This window comes from Vigna umbellata, chromosome 2, assembly GCF_029865625.1.
Source record: "Vigna umbellata cultivar VRB3 chromosome 2, Vumbellata_1.0, whole genome shotgun sequence".
Lineage (NCBI taxonomy): Eukaryota > Viridiplantae > Streptophyta > Magnoliopsida > Fabales > Fabaceae > Vigna > Vigna umbellata.
The window spans coordinates 37,859,443-37,876,977 of NC_142166.1; the positions used below are offsets into that span (position 1 = coordinate 37,859,443).

The 17,535-nt window shown below is 30.1% G+C and overlaps 1 protein-coding gene across 3 annotated transcripts; it reads left to right on the forward strand.

Moving 5' to 3' along the window:
* Positions 1-11,425: 11,425 nt before the first annotated feature.
* Positions 11,426-17,031, forward strand: LOC124846355 (prolyl oligopeptidase family protein). 3 transcript variants are annotated; one of them, XM_047323597.2, is made up of 7 exons: positions 11,426-11,552; positions 11,724-11,745; positions 12,567-13,035; positions 13,710-13,904; positions 14,542-14,571; positions 14,850-15,959; positions 16,379-17,031. In XM_047323597.2, the coding sequence occupies exons 3-7, from the start codon at positions 12,610-12,612 to the stop codon at positions 16,928-16,930; spliced, it is 2,313 nt and encodes a 770-aa protein (XP_047179553.1). In that variant the 5' UTR covers positions 11,426-11,552; positions 11,724-11,745; positions 12,567-12,609; the 3' UTR covers positions 16,931-17,031. The 3 variants fall into 3 exon arrangements, with proteins under 3 accessions (XP_047179553.1, XP_087962834.1, XP_047179555.1); XM_088106708.1 differs by having other exon boundaries at positions 11,435-11,745; XM_047323599.2 differs by lacking the exons at positions 11,426-11,552; positions 11,724-11,745 and adding an exon at positions 11,755-11,798.
* Positions 17,032-17,535: the final 504 nt, after the last annotated feature.

A 17,535-nucleotide genomic window follows, 5' to 3' on the forward strand; every position in this document is an offset into this window, starting at 1 on the left:
ACTTCCAATTAAATGCCACATGTCTTGAGTAGTTAATATCCATTATATCTTCATAGTAGTAGTTGCTTTGTTCTTCTTTTTTATTTGCTTCGATCTTTACTTTGATTATCATTTCTCGATCAACATTAGCGATATTATTTCATCATTTTTTCATGCTATGCTTGGTTTGACTTCTTGTGGTCTTGATTATTTTCTATTATTGGATTTATCTTTAAGGTGTCATGAACTTTAACCAATTTATTTCTACACCTCAATGAACTCAACTTAGTTGCAGCTGCACTAACACACGTTAAAATATCCAAAGAACATTTATACAGCTTAAAACTTATTTTTAACATGTTTTTGTACCTCATGCTAAATAAACCTAATTATAACACATCCTAATTAAAATATTCTATCAAAGTACAAAAACCAATTAAGAATCCAATATTAAAGGTTAAATGAGGGCATAAATATGTACTCATCACATCCCCACACTTATCCTTTTGCACTTTTAGGCAAAACTGAGTAATTTCAAAACTTTATTCCAGGTCAATATTCATATGAACATTAAACTACAGGAAAAGAACTTCCATGGAAGATAATCAACTTTCTAAATCAAGTTGTCATGAATCATGTGAATGAGAAAACTCTATTTTAAACATATAAGTTAATCTTTCAAATTTACCAGGAAATCAAGTATGAAAGAGACCACTTAAGTTAAAATGTACATTCACTCACCAATGCTCTCTTAAGTTTTTAAGCTTCTGTTTGCAATCAAAATTCTCTTGTATGCAAAAACTACCATTAGTTAGCAAGATTCTAATATTCACAAACTTTTGAAAAACATGCATTCAAAGATCATAAAAACTTTTTAAAGGTTGTAACTTTATTCCACTACTACAAAATTGATGATAAATAGCACTCAATAGATAACGCTTTTTTAAATAAACATTGTGTATTAATGCACGAAATAATGGATAACGCTTATTTAAAAAAGCGCTATCTATAAATAATTAATATTATTATTTTTATTCATAATTTAAAATAAAGCTAAAAGATAGCGTTTGTTTTAAAAAACGCCGAGTATTTCAACATAGCGTTATTTGAAACAGCTGCATGCTCTTTTACATTTCTCTTGGAGCTTCTTTTTACCCTCAGCCAAAGTTTTCCCTCTTTTTCTAAATTTTCAGATTTAGATTCATCAAACCCACTCCCCAAATTTAACTTCGTATTTGCCCCCCAAATTTCAATTCGTATTTGCCCCCAAATTTTAAAAAACCTATCACAATATCTCCTAAATCACATTTTCGCGTTCCCTCTACAACCACATTTTCCCTCTTCACAATTCTAATTTCTCTTCCCTGCATCGCAATCTCGAATCTCTCCAGAAGCTTCTTCTCACCAAAGCCATCTTCATCGACGAAGACACGTTCTCCAAAGCCTTCCTTACCGCTGACCAAGCCCGCTCCATCAAACTGCTCCAGCAACGAGTTGAGATATTGGAGAGAGAGTTTGACGCTGCCATCACCGCTGCCGCTCGCCCTCGCTCCGAGAAACGACAAGCTGAGGCCGCTCAGAAAGTCGCCGACTTGCGCGCATTGGAGAGCTGGAAAGCGTTAAAAAATGAAATAGGGACACCGGGAGTGATTCATACGACAATTTATGATTTTTGTCAGTAATGTTTTTTCTTGGAGATTGGTTTCTGGTTTTCTTTAACCTTTTCTTTTTCTTCTGGAGATTCATACGACAGTTGAAATAGGACACCGGGAGTGAAGTTCGTGGTGGCGCTTGATACCGGAAGTGACCTGTTCTGGGTACCCTGTGATTGCACAAGATGTGTTGCTATTGATAGCCCAGCCTTTGCTTCGGTATGTTTTATTTTCCTTTTTGTTTTGTGACCAAAATGAAGTTGTTCCTATAGTATATTGTTGTTGATTATAGGGTTTTTCTCTAATTGGCTTTTTAAGGGCATGTTGCAAGAAGGACACTTCTTTTAACATTGCATTGAATAAATGATTTTATTATTAGAAGAAATGTATCTAGTTAGATGCGTGTGTGGTGTAGTCAGGTTTTGGTTGATCTATTTTTCATATTGAGTGTTTTGTTGCTCTATTTGTTTTATTTGATAAAGATTTTATTTGAGTGCCTTGTGTTTACGGTGGGTTTAAATGTTGATTGAAAACTAGAATGTCATTACACATTGGGTGATTGTATGTTTTATTGAAATGTAGTGTAAATGTGAGTGGTTTGAGTCGCACTTGATGAATTATGTAATTTATGTTAAATTCCATCAAGTTTGGTGTTGATGAAATGGTAAGTAGCTTGTGTTTGGGTTCTAGAAATTTTCATTATATGCTCTGTTTTGCCTGTTCATAAACTGATTTGGGAAAAGGGTATAATGACGTTGAATCTATCAAGTGAAAGAGAGAGGGTGGGGGGAGTGGTTCTGTGATCTTGTTGGAAGTTTAGACGTCTTAGACTTTACTAGAATTTAAGTGCAGTGCTTATTAATGGATTTGAGTCTTTTTTTTCTTATTTCCTAGATGTTTCACGTGACTATATCTTTGGCTGTTTAAGTGCAGCCAGCATATGATGCCTTTATGTTTTCCTTCGGAGGAGTTATCTGTTTGGGACTAAAGTATGGTTGAAAACTAGTAATAGGTTGGCGGAAAGTGGTTACAAGTCTGATTCATAGTATGTTGATTTAAAATGAATAATCTTATTATCCGATACATGCTTAATTGAACTAGATTAGGTTGTCTTAATTTATTAAATCTGAGAATAATAGTAATCATCTTATCTTCAATCTGTTTAATAACCTTAACCTCAATGTGTTTTGATGTGTTAACTGATTTAGATTTCATAAGTTAAGTAATGGGTTAATGAATTAGGTTACATTATTTTAAAAAGTTCAGACTGTATCTCTCGGTGCATGGGGAATACAATATTTTAGTACAAAATTGGTCAGAATATCTCTGCATCTTTACTATGACCGTGCATATAGGCCATGCTTCTCAGTACTGGAGATCCTTTATCTTTTTCCCTTGAATCTTTATACCAAATCATACAACTAGCCTCGAGGTGCATCATTGTTCCACTTCAACTTTTCGCTTTTTCTTTTCTTTAAAACAAAAATTCGAATTGTGGCAGAAGTGGGACAATCCTCTTCTCTTTATTTACAATCATCTTCTCTTTGTTTATTCATTACAAGACTTTATTCTGACCAAGGCTTGGTCTTACTCCAGTTACGGTAATAACTTTGTCCTAGTTCTAGCACCATTTCAATCAATTAAATATCTTCATTCTACATGTAAAATGGTTGGAACTGTGACCTCCTAAGGCTGTCACGTTTTGCAGCAGAGTTCTGCCTTCTTTCCTTTCCTTTCAAATGCATACATCATGCTTCATTAAGTCAAACAAATTGTTTCAGCCAAAGGCTTGCTCCTCTGCATACCGTGGTTTACACGTATGAATATTTAAACTTTTTCAAACAAATTGTTTCAGTCAAACAAATTAGCCTATGTTTTACTATTTAAACTTTTTCAAAGAAAAATATTTGAAATATAAGTCAAACCAAACCCCTAATCATTTAGTAGACAATCATTACTAATTTTAAATTACAGAAATTTTATTTTCGTTATATTTAAACCTTTTATTCTTATTATTACTGCTAAAAGTTTATTGTCCTTTAACATTTTTATATTTGTAACATACTGAATAATTACTACTGTTATACTAATAAAAGAACAGTATAAAATTATTTGTTTTGATGGAGTTAAATACATTAATTAAATTTATTGAATAACTATACAAATTGGAAATTATATGAAAATTCAATTATTTATAATTATCAATGTTAATTGTGCTTACTTGTATAGTTATCCTCAAGTGAAAAACATTTTTAAGTGCTAGCTTTCTAATATGTGGAAGGTCAAAAACATTCTTACATTCTAGATATGCAAGTTTTGTGTCTTGTCCCCTGCTTTGTTTCTCAATTAAAAGCGTTGTATTTGCAGGATTTTGACCTTCAAATATACTACATTAACTTTGACTTTTTTATACTTTCTGATGTAAATAATGGTGTTGGATTGGATGTAAAGTAAAACGCTTAGAATATTTATATTGCCCATGGGTGCTGAAAGTAAGGTTGTTGTTAGGCGTTATGATAGTTAGTGTCTTAATTTTGACTTTGGGTATTTAAATTACTGGTTTGGGTCTTGAAGATATATATTAATACACTTAAAATTGGTAGTAGGTGTAGGATTGATGATGCATGTTACTCGATGATGCCATATGATGGTTTATATATGTAATTGTTACAGTTATTAGTTAATGGAGTTGGACTGAAAATTCACGTGTGGGTATGTCTTTACTTTAAAAAAAATTTGAATGTGTTATGATGTTAAATGCTTGATGGATGGATGTGGGGTGCTGTTGTTTTGTTAATTTTAAAGATTTTGGCAGACTTTATGTTATGTTCAAGTATTCCAGTTGTTCATATAGTTGTTGTGTATTCATTTCTAATATGTTCAAAAAACCATTGGTTGTGTTTAAGTGGTTTAAGGCTTTTTGAGTATTGGTTGTTGATACATACATATATCCATTACCATGGGTAATGTGCTTAACTTTATATTAAACACTGTTGTATACTGGAATAGAGCTATTTGGATTTTCTTATGTCGGTTAAACTGATTAGGTGTATTGAGTCCAAATACTTATACAGTTAATTTAGCAATTGAATGTCACGGTCTTGAATTTGATGCTCATATTTTTCAAAGTTGCTACCTTTGTTCTTTGTTGACAGCTTTTGTAATGTGATGCGTTCTGATGGGATGCCTTTACACATTGTTTCATTTTTTGTCAGGATCAAAATCATCTGTGGATGCGGTGACGGGTAGATCGGTCCTGCTTTGACAACATTGTGAACTATTAATAGATAGCGCTTAAAAAGCGCTATGATAAAAAAAACATGCACTTTTTTCTAGTAATGTTCACACCTTACTTAATACTATACCCAATACTAACACCTAATTTTATACCACACCTTAATTACACACCTAATACAATACGTATTTTATAGTAACATTATAAATATTTTATTATAGCATTATACATATTTTAGTGTAGTATTATTGTAGCATTATATGTAATTTGTATTTTTACTGTACCATAACAATTTATCTATTATCTTAAATGTAATATTATTTTTCAAAAGTTTTACAAAACCTGTCTCAAGAGATTCACAAATTGAAAATTCTGAGTCAATCCACCAAATTTTAGCTAATTGATCTTGTTTTATCATTCCTAGTTAGAATTTTATTATAACATTTATTATTGCGTTGATTAAGATTAAACTTAACTTGAATATTAGAATACCTTGTATAGTTTTCATCAAGAGGACAGGTATGATCAAATAATCTAGAAAAAAAATCGAGAAAACAACACATATATAGGCCAAATGTGAGGTGGCCTAGGAGAAGCAAGGATTATCAAACAAATTTTTTCTTTGCAGGATTTTTGAGGTGTAGTATATGGATTAAAAAAATAGTTTATGCTAATTGTAACGACTTATTTGTCTTGCTTGTTCTGTAGAACTCTATGTTCTTATTAAATAAATCCTTATTTTTCTTGTCAGATATCATTCTTAACGACTCCTTTAGGATCGTGACATTGTTCTTTCCATTTTTTTCTATCTCCAATAAGCTCTTGTTTTTTAGTTTTTCTTTAATTTTGAGACGTTGAATTTGTGATCTATTTCTTATCCCCAATCAGTCTTTGTGTTTGTTTCTAATTGTCATTTAGCGTCCATTTTAATAATGTATTTCAACATTATTTGTTGTTCTAGATTATTGGCTGTTTTTTAAACTAAAAATCTTAATCGATTCATTAAGTTTTATAGTGTTATTCATGTGCTTGATTCATAAAATCTTGATTCAAGTAAGTTTCAGTGTTTTTTCACAAATATTAAACTACAGGAACATATAAGCAAAATAGGACTGAAATGTAAATAAAAGTAAAGTATTTAGGGATTTAAAAAAAAAAAGCAGATGTGAAAGTGCGAAGAAAATTGACAATATAAATTATTGAAAAGAAAGAAAATGTTTTAAGCATAATCTTTTTACAATATTATTTATCTTCCATGTTCATTTACTTTATTTTTTTTTTGTCTATCTTAAATATAGTAATTTTGAACACAGTTAATTTTTTTTTCTTAAAATGTTTGTTGTTCTTATTTCTCTCAGTTATTTCGTTTTGTTAGTATTTCTTTTTCAAGTTATCCATTTGATTTCTTTTTAGTTTTTAACTTTTCATTGCTTATAAGGATGATTAAAGAATTTGAACTAGTGAATATGGATATTTTAATTACAAATATTATGTTATATTATATGAATATTATGTTAGAAAAAGTTTTTTATATCAATTAAAAATGATTTTTTATATCAGTTTTTTGAAAAAGTATAAAATAGAGATTATAAAAAGTGTTCAATCTTTTATATCTATTTTAGAATAGGTATAAAAAGTCACGTATTTATATTGATTATTTTCAGAAAAAAATTATAAAAAAGTGTTATTTTTATATTTGTTATTAATAAAAACATGATAAAAAAGAAAACTTTATATATATATATATATATATATATATATATATATATATATTATAAAAGTAATAAGTATAAAAAGTGACATTTTTATATTTATTTTTAAATTTGTGTTGTTTTTGTTCTCATTTCTTAAATTTTGAGCACAAAATTTAACATAGTTAAATTATTTTTCTTAAATTTGTGTTATTTTTTATTTTCATTTCTCTCAGTTCTTTCTTTTAATTAGTATTCCTTTTTCGAGTTATCCATTTTATTTCTTTTTATCTTTTAGCTTTTGCTTGTAAGGATGGTTAAAGAATTTGAAACCACTGAATATAGATATTTTAAGTACGAGTATTATGTTATATTCTATAGAGTATGTTATTTTTAAATGTTTTTCTAAATAAATGAATTAAAATAAAATTATTGGTAAGAACAATATTAATAATTAATTTTTTTTTAATTATTTGAAAAATTACTTTTATTTAAAATTATAAAATTATCTTTTAAAAGAGAATAACGTTATTTAAACTTATATTTCATCGTTTTAAAAAATATTTTTACGATTATTTTATCATACAATTTTATTTGGGGTGTATTTTACAATTAATTTTTTAATTTGTTATAATCTAGATAATATTATTTAAAATTAAAAGCAGAAAACATAAAAAAAAAATCTCAAAGTATTCATAGATATCTGTGTGTATTGTTGGAGTGAGTGCTCAATAAGTTATAAAATGATATTTTAAAGGAGGAAATAGTAGGTAACTACTAATAATGTATAGGACTAGATACTATAACGGGATAGGATTATGTAAACCTTTTTCTTTACTAACTCTGTAACCAAGCAAAAACATATAATAGACTATAATATTTGGAATTATCAACTTATTTTTGTCAAGCCAAAAACAAAGAAAAAAAGGTTTGTAGGATCACATTAACCGAATCATGTGTTACCAGAATTTCTATGAAAGTTCGTTGTGATTTATTTTAATGATATTATGGATGACATCAAATTCTATGATGATTGTCTTATGCATTTGAGGTGTATTTAGAAACTATCAACTGTGAAAATTTGTATGCTAAAATATATGATAAAAAAAATTACTATTATGTTTAAATCATGTAGTTTTTTGGAGTTTGTTGTTAGTTTTTAAGGATTGCAGGTTTAATAACAGAAAGTAAAAGCCATTCAAAAGTGATAAATTTTTTACAACAAATCTGCATGTGAAGAATTTTAACAGTTAATTGTATTCTTAATGCAGTTGTTAAAAAAAATTGTGGGTAGAAGATAAATAATGACACACATTAACCATACTTAAAGGAAAATTGACCTTTAAACCTATTGTTACCTTAATTTTTTCAAATTTGTTAAGATTGAATACAATCCATCCAATGTGAGATATGATAAATATCTCATTGCTTTAGTAAAAAACTAAAGGAAAGTGTTTTAAATTATTCAACATATGATAAAGAATAGTATGCATTAATTTCTATATTAAGAAACACGTAAAATAGGTTGAGTTTTTAGAGTAATTTCTATAGGTAAGGCCAATATGGTTATTAATATGCAGTTTCAAGATTATATCTTTTTTACTCTACGGTTGAAACTAAACTATTTGATCTTTGATCATATTAAGAAAGTAATGAACATAATCCAAATTTCTCTTCCAAATATTCTTCGGGCGTACATATGCTTAATATGAAAACTTATAATAAAAACCAATCAAAGAACAAGAACACTAAAGCATATTTGAAAAAACTCTAAAAACTGATAATAAAGACTCATGCTAAGAAAGAGCAATAAACCTTAACCCAAATTTTAATGTAAATAAACCTTAAACAATAAACCTTAAACAATAAACCTTCCATGTTAAATACAAGCATTCACTGTGAATATATATATATATATATATATATATATATATATATATATATATATATATATATATATATATATATATATATAACTCAATTTACTAGAATCATCTTACTACTTTAAAAATTTACATAATTGATAAAAAAAATTAGTATCAAAAAAATAAAACATAAATGATAATTGGCATTATTACGTTTTTTATTTTTTTATTTTTATTTTTTATTAGTATTTTTATTATTATATTTTTAAATAATTAAAGGTTTATTAAATAATTTTAGAAAAAATAAGTATTTTATTTTTCATTGATGTGTTAATTACTATTTTTTAGATAATAAAGATTTTATAGATAAATTTTAGAAAAGATAAGTACTTTGATTATTATCTTTTTATATTATTAAGGTTTTATTTAATAACTTGAAAATAGATATTTAGTTTATAATTTTACAGATAAGTGGAAATCACTGAAAATTAAAAAATATATCAACAAAATTAGTTATCCACAAAGTTAGTTAATTCAAGCACAAATTTTAAGTCCCTTGTGTTTTGAAAAAGTTATAAATAAAAAGCTTTACACAGTTAAAATTTTGGGTGGAAACTCATTTTTAGTCTGTCATCATTAATCTATTTTAGTGTTCACCATGTATAACATGTATAGGAGTAACTACCTTAACATCACATACACGCCTAAAATACCTCACATAACATATTTATTAAAAGATAAAAAAGAAAAACAAAGATGAATTTATTTTGTTGAAGATTTCAATCAAATAGGACTGTATACCTTTTTGTCCTTAGTCCACTTGTGATCTTTAATAGTAAAACAGGTGAAAAATAGACTAAAAAAATTAGAGAAAAAACAAATGGAGTTCTAGAAATTTTTTTAAAGAAGATAATGACTTTTTATAAAATAAAACTGATAATATTAAATAATATTTATATTTGAGCTTTTTATAAATAAAATAATTAAATGTTATCATTAAAATCGTTATTACTGTTTTCTAGATAAATCAAATCAAAACCATTATCACTCTTTTATAGGTAAATCAAGGAAGGGACTTGTATAAATTTAGCACTTATTTCTAAAATCCCTTTATTTATTTTACACATTGATCATTTACATTTTAAAAACATATAATGCAATTTCATTATTTACAATATTGCTGTACAAATGTTCTCCGAAATTTTGACTTCTACAACAAAATTAAATAAAAATAAATTTACTGACTACAGTATATTAAATTAAAACATCGAACTAGATCGCGTTTATTAAAATTTAATATGTCAAAATCTCATTACATTTTATTTAAGGCATTATAAATAACCTCTATGTTTTCTCACTCACTTTACATATCACAGATATTTTCAAATAATATTAAAAGATAATACGATTGAAAATATTTTTTTAGCTTCATTAAGTCGAGATACTTAATCTTAAAGTTGTAAATTTTATAAGCTTTGAATTATGAGTCACTTTATGATAAAATTTTTGATATGTATATATCAAGCTTGTGTATTTATTTTATACGTAATTAATTATTTCATTCATTTTTATTTAGCATAAAACTTTGAATTTCATGTTTAAATATTTCTCACCATATTTCCATCGAATACGAATCTCTATTTCCATAAAAATAGGATTATGAACTCCACATTAAAATTGGTGACTACAATACCTAAAGATTGACTATGTGAATATCTTTTGTAGGATGAATATCTTTAAGCCTTTTAATTTTTGTTTGTATTTTTCTTTTTGGTCATGAGGTAAATGATTGCACCCAGCACTTATTGATTTATGTGAGAGGTGGGAGCCAATTCTTTATGCTCAATCACTTTCTTAGACATCACAGACTCATCTGGTAAGGTTTGTCATTTGTCTTCACCAACAATAATTTAAATTCCCTTTCAATTATTTTAAGATTATAAAAAATTAACAATTATATCTTTATTATTTTTAACCTTAACATCACCTTATAACTTCTTGTTCAATCTTACAATGAAATAAAATACTATCGTCACCTCGTGATCCACACTCATACGTAAACTTTATGTTTGAATTTTATCATTTAGTCGGAATTTTCGAGGTTATCACATACAATTTTTGTATGTTTCTCAATTCAATTGGTTTACTAGAATGTTAGTGATTGGATGAGAAACCAAATTATTATAAATTAGTATGGTGATTCGGGTGATACCACTTGTTGGAATCTCACTATGAAACTAAATAATCTTAATTATTGATAATTTGTGTTTGATGTATTAAATATATGTATATACACGTGTAATGTTGATAATTAGTTTTCTATCTGAAATTGTTTATTTTATCTTTAAAAACTAAATGTTGACTCTAGAAAAATGATATCTATATGTTATATATAACGCAAAGTGGTTGAAATAGTCTTTATTTTACAAAGTATAAAAATCATTTTCATGAACTGATTTATAGTAAGCTATTTTATTTATAAGTAAACTTTTACATTTATCTGTTCGTGGTAAAAATAAAATTAAGAATAATTTAATATGACAGTAAACCTGTAACTTTAAATCTTTGACGTTATGAATTTATGCTCTTACAAGAAAAAAAAGTCCCTTCATAATTATCAAAGTACATTAAATGAAAAGATTTAATAGATACAAAATATCATTGTGTTAAATCAATCATAATTACTAAATAACTATATTTTAAATCTCTAAAACATCAGTTATTTTGAGATGAAAAAAAGTTAAATACCAATCTTATGAGAAAGGGATAAGGGTTATTTATTTCCTAAAAAAACACATGCATTGAATAATTTTAATAGAAGCTACTACTGTTTTCTTTTCTTTTTTTCTTAAGATTTGTTTTTCTTTTAGTATTATTTTCTATAGCTATCTATGCAATTATGAATGAAGCAGCAGAGCTAGATGGGGCATGGGAATCATCCTGTGTCCTCTTAGAGTTGTTTGATAACATCGAAAACCATTTTTAAGGCAATAATATATATACATATAAATAAATTAAATTCTGCAAATTTTATTCAACATTTGTTTCCCTACCTATCCATCTATCAGAGTCCAACGCCACCAACTGAACACAGAACAACATCAACAACATCAACAACAACCTCTACTTGGTGCTTCCTCTTCCTTTTCCACCAAACCTTAAAACTTCCACATAACCCAATCAAGTTTTGCTTTAGATTCTCATTTCCCGTCAAACTATATCTTTCTCTCTCTCTCTCTCTTTCTGTGAATTCTCGGAACCCAAAATATTCCAACTAAATATTTCTTCTTTTTCATGGCAGATCCTACCCGTCTTTCATTCAGGTTAGATTTCAATCACCCTTATACTCAATTAAACCGGGTCAGTTTTGATTAAGGTTAGTCAATTAAAAAATTGTTTTTTTTTTTGTTTTTGGGTTTTCTGGGTTCTAGTTTTACACGCAGTTTGCGATCGGATCCGGTTACAGTGGATAGACTCACTGGGTTTTAATGGTTCTTCCCTCCTTAGTAATTATAAGGGACTTGAAATGGGTTGTGGTATTTTAAAATCTATTATGTGATGAGGTGAAAACCAAATAAACGCAAAATTCGCATTCTTTCCTTTGGTTTGTTGCTCACTCCATCTTCTATCTTGCTTGGGGTCCAAGGTTTTTTTCGTGTTTTTTCAGTTATGCTGCATTAGTTTATATACAGGTAGAACCTTAGACTTAAAACAAGTTTCAAATTATTCGTGCCTGTCAGTATCAAGGGTAACTTTTACCTTCTTTTGTCCCTTTTATTAATTTTTGTTTTTAGTCCTCCTTTTGTTGTTCTCCACCTGGATAATATTCTCAAGTTTTTACGTTTCGTCTCTGCTCATATAATTTCTATTGATTTTATGTCCTTTATTACAAACAAAATTAAAGTTATCCAATTTTGGTCTTTCGAGCACATTCTTCAGTCGGGGATCAATGGTTGGGGAAGTATTCGTGATAAGGATTGAAGAATCCTTTAATTCCTTTCTATTAATTTTATTGTAATTTAATGTTGGTGCAAATGTTGTTAAACTATTTAGCTTGCTTATTGTTTCTTTGAAGTTAAACTGTTACTTTTATTTTTTGTTCCGGGAAAATGCTCTCATCCTAATAATCCATGCTCTGTTGCAGTTCAATCTCATACCCTTTGGTGTATCTCTGATGCAATCAGTTGATGAATGAGAAGAGAAATTCGAAGCGTCCAAAATCACTGCCTTACAACATGCCTGTGACAGACTCAAATGAACCGCAGAATTTTGATGATAACATTCTTTTCCCCGTTGAAGAGATTGTACAATACCCATTGCCCGGATACGTGTCACCAACTTCAATAAGTTTTAGTCCTGATGATAGTTTAATCTCTTACTTGTTTAGTCCTGATCACTCTTTAAACAGAAAAATTTATGCTTTTGATCTGAAGACCAATGCACAAGAATTGTTATTTAGTCCCCCAGATGGTGGACTAGATGAAAGTAATATTTCTCCAGAAGAAAAGTTGAGGAGGGAGAGGTTGAGGGAGCGTGGTTTAGGCGTGACACGATATGAATGGGTGAAGACAAGCTCGAAAAGGAAAGCAGTCGTTGTGCCATTGCCTGCTGGGGTTTGTTCCTTTATCCTGACATGCAATTGGTTGAAATTTTGTCTTATGTTTTTAATCAGAAGAGAAAAAGTGGTAACAGGTTTTAAACATACATGTTAAACTTCATTCCTAATGCTGGTAGGCACATCCCAGAAACACATGGACACACAGGCTTACATTACTCTAATAATTTCATTATGATGCCACCAGAATATTATTTCTGCCCTGAAGTGTAACACCTGCTTGGAACTAGCTGTCAGGATATAGATGTTCTATACGAATAAAATTGACTGAAGCTTCAAATGCTGATTTTTATACATTTATCTTTTTTATTTAGGGTGGCCTATCATTCTGCAACTGCTAACGTAGTTAAAAGGAAGTTGCTGGAATTATTACTAACCTCTGCAATTTCTTGTTGTACCTGAGTTTGAAAGTTGTTTTAACTGAAATGATTATTGTTGGGTCATTGTCATTGGTATTTAGTGGGCTTAGACAACGCCGACCTGATACTAGTATAGGAATCTTATTTACATAATAATGCTATATCAAGCTGTTTACACACTGTTGTGATTTGTATAGGTGTGTTTTAGAATGAATATTTTTCTCTCCTTTTGTATTCTATGTTGAATTTGATATTGATTATTAAATTCAAATAGTCAAGTGTCTAATGCTTATTTCTTTTTCCATATGAGCAGATTTATATTCAGGACCTTTCCCTTTCAAAACCAGAGCTCAAGCTTCCATGTGTATCAGGTTCACCCATTATTGATCCACATCTCTCTCCAGATGGATCAATGCTTGCCTTTGTAAGAGATTGTGAGTTGCATGTTCTGAATCTCTTGTCAAATGAATCAAAGCAGTTGACCCGTGGGGCAAAGGAACATGGTTTGGTAAGTTCAACACTTGGTTGTCCTTTACTGTATGTTACTAAATGCATTTGAGTTCAATGAAAAGCCGTTGATGATTCTTATATATTGTCACCTGGCTAATTAACCTAACCTTTTTAGATAAAATGTCTTTAAAGAAAAAAAAATTAGGATTAAAAGATTGTATGTATGGTAATGTTTCTTTTTAAAACATTCCAAGGTTTTCCTGCTTTAAATCAACTGTACATATTATATTTAGTGTTTTTAACTCTATCTTATGCTTTTGACTTGACATTAATTATGAGGCATTTTACTGCCGAATTTGGTTAAGCCTGGTCCTGTCTTTGCTGCCATTGATTGTCCTGGATGATGGTAGTTTAGTGTGCAGTGTTGATTCTGTTCTAGTTCAATCTAGTAGGACTTCAATATTTTTCTTTTCTTTTTTTCTTATGAAAATAAGCTATAGTGAATTTGAAAATTGGAACTTCATAACAGTCAATTATTCTTGATGATCCAGTAGGATTTAGGTTTGGACTTGTACATTTGTCATTCATATGATTGCATAAAGTTTTTAGTTTGTTTTGTAGTAGAAGAAATGTTTTGTTTGACTTTTACATTATTTCAGTATGAGAAAATTTGACACTGGGTTTTGGTTTTGCAGATTCATGGGCTTGCAGAATATATAGCTCAGGTGAGATTTGCTTTACACTTATTTTTGTGTGTATACATCTTTAGACTAAATATAATGCTTTGCATTCCTTGTACAAATTAGTCCTTCATTCTAGTTGTGACTGAGCAAGTTGCATAATAAATAGGTTTTGAAATGATGGCATTGCTTTCTACATCATTGCTAGCTTGTTAAAATTTTCATTACCTTTGAAGTGCCAAAAATAAACTCTTTTTAAAGCTTAATATGTTATGTGTTGTGGGAATGATTTTTATATTTAACTTGTATATTTTGGATTTCAGGAGGAGATGGATAGAAAAACTGGATATTGGTGGTCACTGGACAGTAAATATATTGCTTTCACCGAAGTTGATTCTTCTGAAATACCACTTTTTAGAATTATGCACCAAGGGAAGAGCTCAGTTGGTTTAGAGGCACAGGAAGACCACCCTTATCCTTTTGCAGGAGCTTCAAATGTTAAAGTGCGCCTTGGGGTTGTTGCAATAGCTGGAGGCTCCATTACTTGGATGGATCTTCAATGTGGGGGCAGGGAACAGCAAAACAACGAGGAGGAATATTTGGCAAGAGTCAATTGGATGCATGGAAACATTCTCACCGCTCAGATCTTGAACAGACACCACACGAAAATAAAGATTGTTAAATTTGACATTAAAACAGGCAAAAAGAAAAATTTGTTAGTGGAAGAAAACGGCAATTGGATCAATATACACGACTGTTTCACACCTCTTGATAAAGGAGTTACCAAATTTTCAGGTGGATTTATCTGGGCTAGTGAAAAAACAGGATTTAGGCATCTTTATCTTCATGATGCAAACGGGGTTTGTTTAGGATCCATCACTGAAGGTGAATGGATGGTTGAGCAAATTGCTGGAGTGAATGAAGCTACAGGTCTAATATACTTTACTGGGACCTTAGATGGTCCCCTGGAGTCCAATTTGTATTGTACTAAACTTTTCATTGATGGAAGTCAACCACTTCAGGTCCCTGTCAGACTTACACACAGCAAGGGGAAGCATATTGTGGTCCTTGATCATCATATGCGAAATTTTGTTGATATTCATGATTCTCTTGGTTGTCCTCCTAGGGTGTTACTGTGCTCATTGGAAGATGGAAGTGTAATCAAGCCTTTATATGAGCAGTCATTTACAGTTCCAAGGTTCAAAAAACTTCAACTTGAGGCGCCAGAGATTATTGAAATACAGGCTAATGATGGCACTACACTGTATGGAGCTTTATATAAGCCTGATGCTTCAAGGTTTGGACCTCCACCTTACAAAACTATGATCAATGTTTATGGTGGTCCAAGTGTACAGCTTGTCAGTAACTCTTGGCTCAGTACAGTTGATCTGAGAGCACAATATTTGAGAAACCAAGGCATCTTAGTTTGGAAGGTCAGTTTTTCTGAATTTTACATGATTATGCTCCACTTCTTTTCTGTTTGTGCTTGCTTTTAAATCTTTATGTATCCACATTACAATGACAACTGCATGGTGAAACTCAAATGTGGACATAATTATGTAAATTATGACCCACACTTCCTATACACATCTGTAATTATGAAAATCTGAAAATGTTTTCACCCTTGCATTTCATATTTCCATCTGTGGCAGTGTTCTGATGTTCCAAATGCATAGGTTCTTGTCCCTGAAGTTTTTAAACTGGGAATGTTTTTTTCTTTTTTTGGTAACAAACATGGAAGTTTGCCATTTTTTTTAATGTACGATCAAAATATATAGAGCTTTGGCCTCTATCATGACCCTAAATGCGGTCGGCATATTCTCATGTTAAACATTGCTCTCCTTGTTTACAGTTAGACAATAGAGGAACTGCAAGACGAGGGTTGAAATTCGAAAGCTATCTAAAACACAAACTTGGTCAAATTGATGCTGATGATCAGCTAACTGGAGCAGAGTGGCTTGTGAAACAAGGGCTTGCAAAAGCTGGTCACATAGGGTTGTATGGTTGGAGCTATGGTGGGTATCTCTCTGCAATGACACTGTCGAGATATCCAGATTTCTTCAAGTGTGCAATAGCTGGCGCCCCTGTTACATCATGGGATGGATATGACACGTTTTACACAGAGAAGTACATGGGGTTGCCATCTGAAAACAAGTCAGGCTATGAAAGTGGTTGTGTTATGAATCAAGTGCACCAGTTGAAAGGGCGGTTGTTGCTTGTGCATGGCATGATTGATGAGAATGTTCACTTCAGGCACACTGCAAGGCTTATCAATGCTCTTGTGGCAGCTGGAAAGCCATATGAGCTAATAGTTTTCCCAGATGAACGCCACATGCCGCGGCGTCACAGTGATCGAGTTTACATGGAAGGGAGGATGTGGGACTTCATTCAGAGGAATCTGTAACATAACTTTTTCTTTTACCTCTAGTTTTTGTGTCTAGTTGAATGGACATACTGGTTTTTGAAGTTTTTACCCAATAATCGGTTCTATTTCTTCTTGCCTTATACCTGGGACTTTGATGGCTATTTTTCCCAACTTCCCACCCTAAAAAGAAACTCTTCTGGTATCAAAGAATTGATCAAGTCTTTAAAATTCAGATAGTGTAGATCTTATCTTATCAATAGACTAGTTTGATCTAAATTCTGAAATAGGTTGCTCTTCCATCTAATACCAAATGAGTGCTGTCTGATATACTTGGAGCTGTCTAAGTATATTTTTGTTACAAAATGAATAGCCTTCACATATATTAATGTCTTTCATTAACTTACCAATGAGAATGAAGTCTTTCGGGATTCCATAACATGCAGATGATCTTTTTCTTCTACTTAAGGTTTCATGATTTGAAACACATGTTTGTGATAATTTTAAATTAAATCAGTTACAAATATATGCCTAACTTGTTTTTTAAAGATGTTGTACATGTTTTTTTTTCTTGTTGAATCCTTTCGGTTGAGGATCCCATTCTTGATTACTTGTCATGTTTACCTTGTGAATTTGTTGGTTGAAGA

Bases quoted from the DNA above. Each gene is read 5' to 3' on its own strand.
- LOC124846355 (XM_047323597.2), top strand. From the start codon at position 12,610: ATGAATGAGAAGAGAAATTCGAAGCGTCCAAAATCACTGCCTTACAAC. The intron at 13,036-13,709 runs GTTTGTTCCTTT...CCATATGAGCAG, and splicing joins TTGTGCCATTGCCTGCTGGG to ATTTATATTCAGGACCTTTC. The intron at 15,960-16,378 runs GTCAGTTTTTCT...CCTTGTTTACAG, and splicing joins AAGGCATCTTAGTTTGGAAG to TTAGACAATAGAGGAACTGC.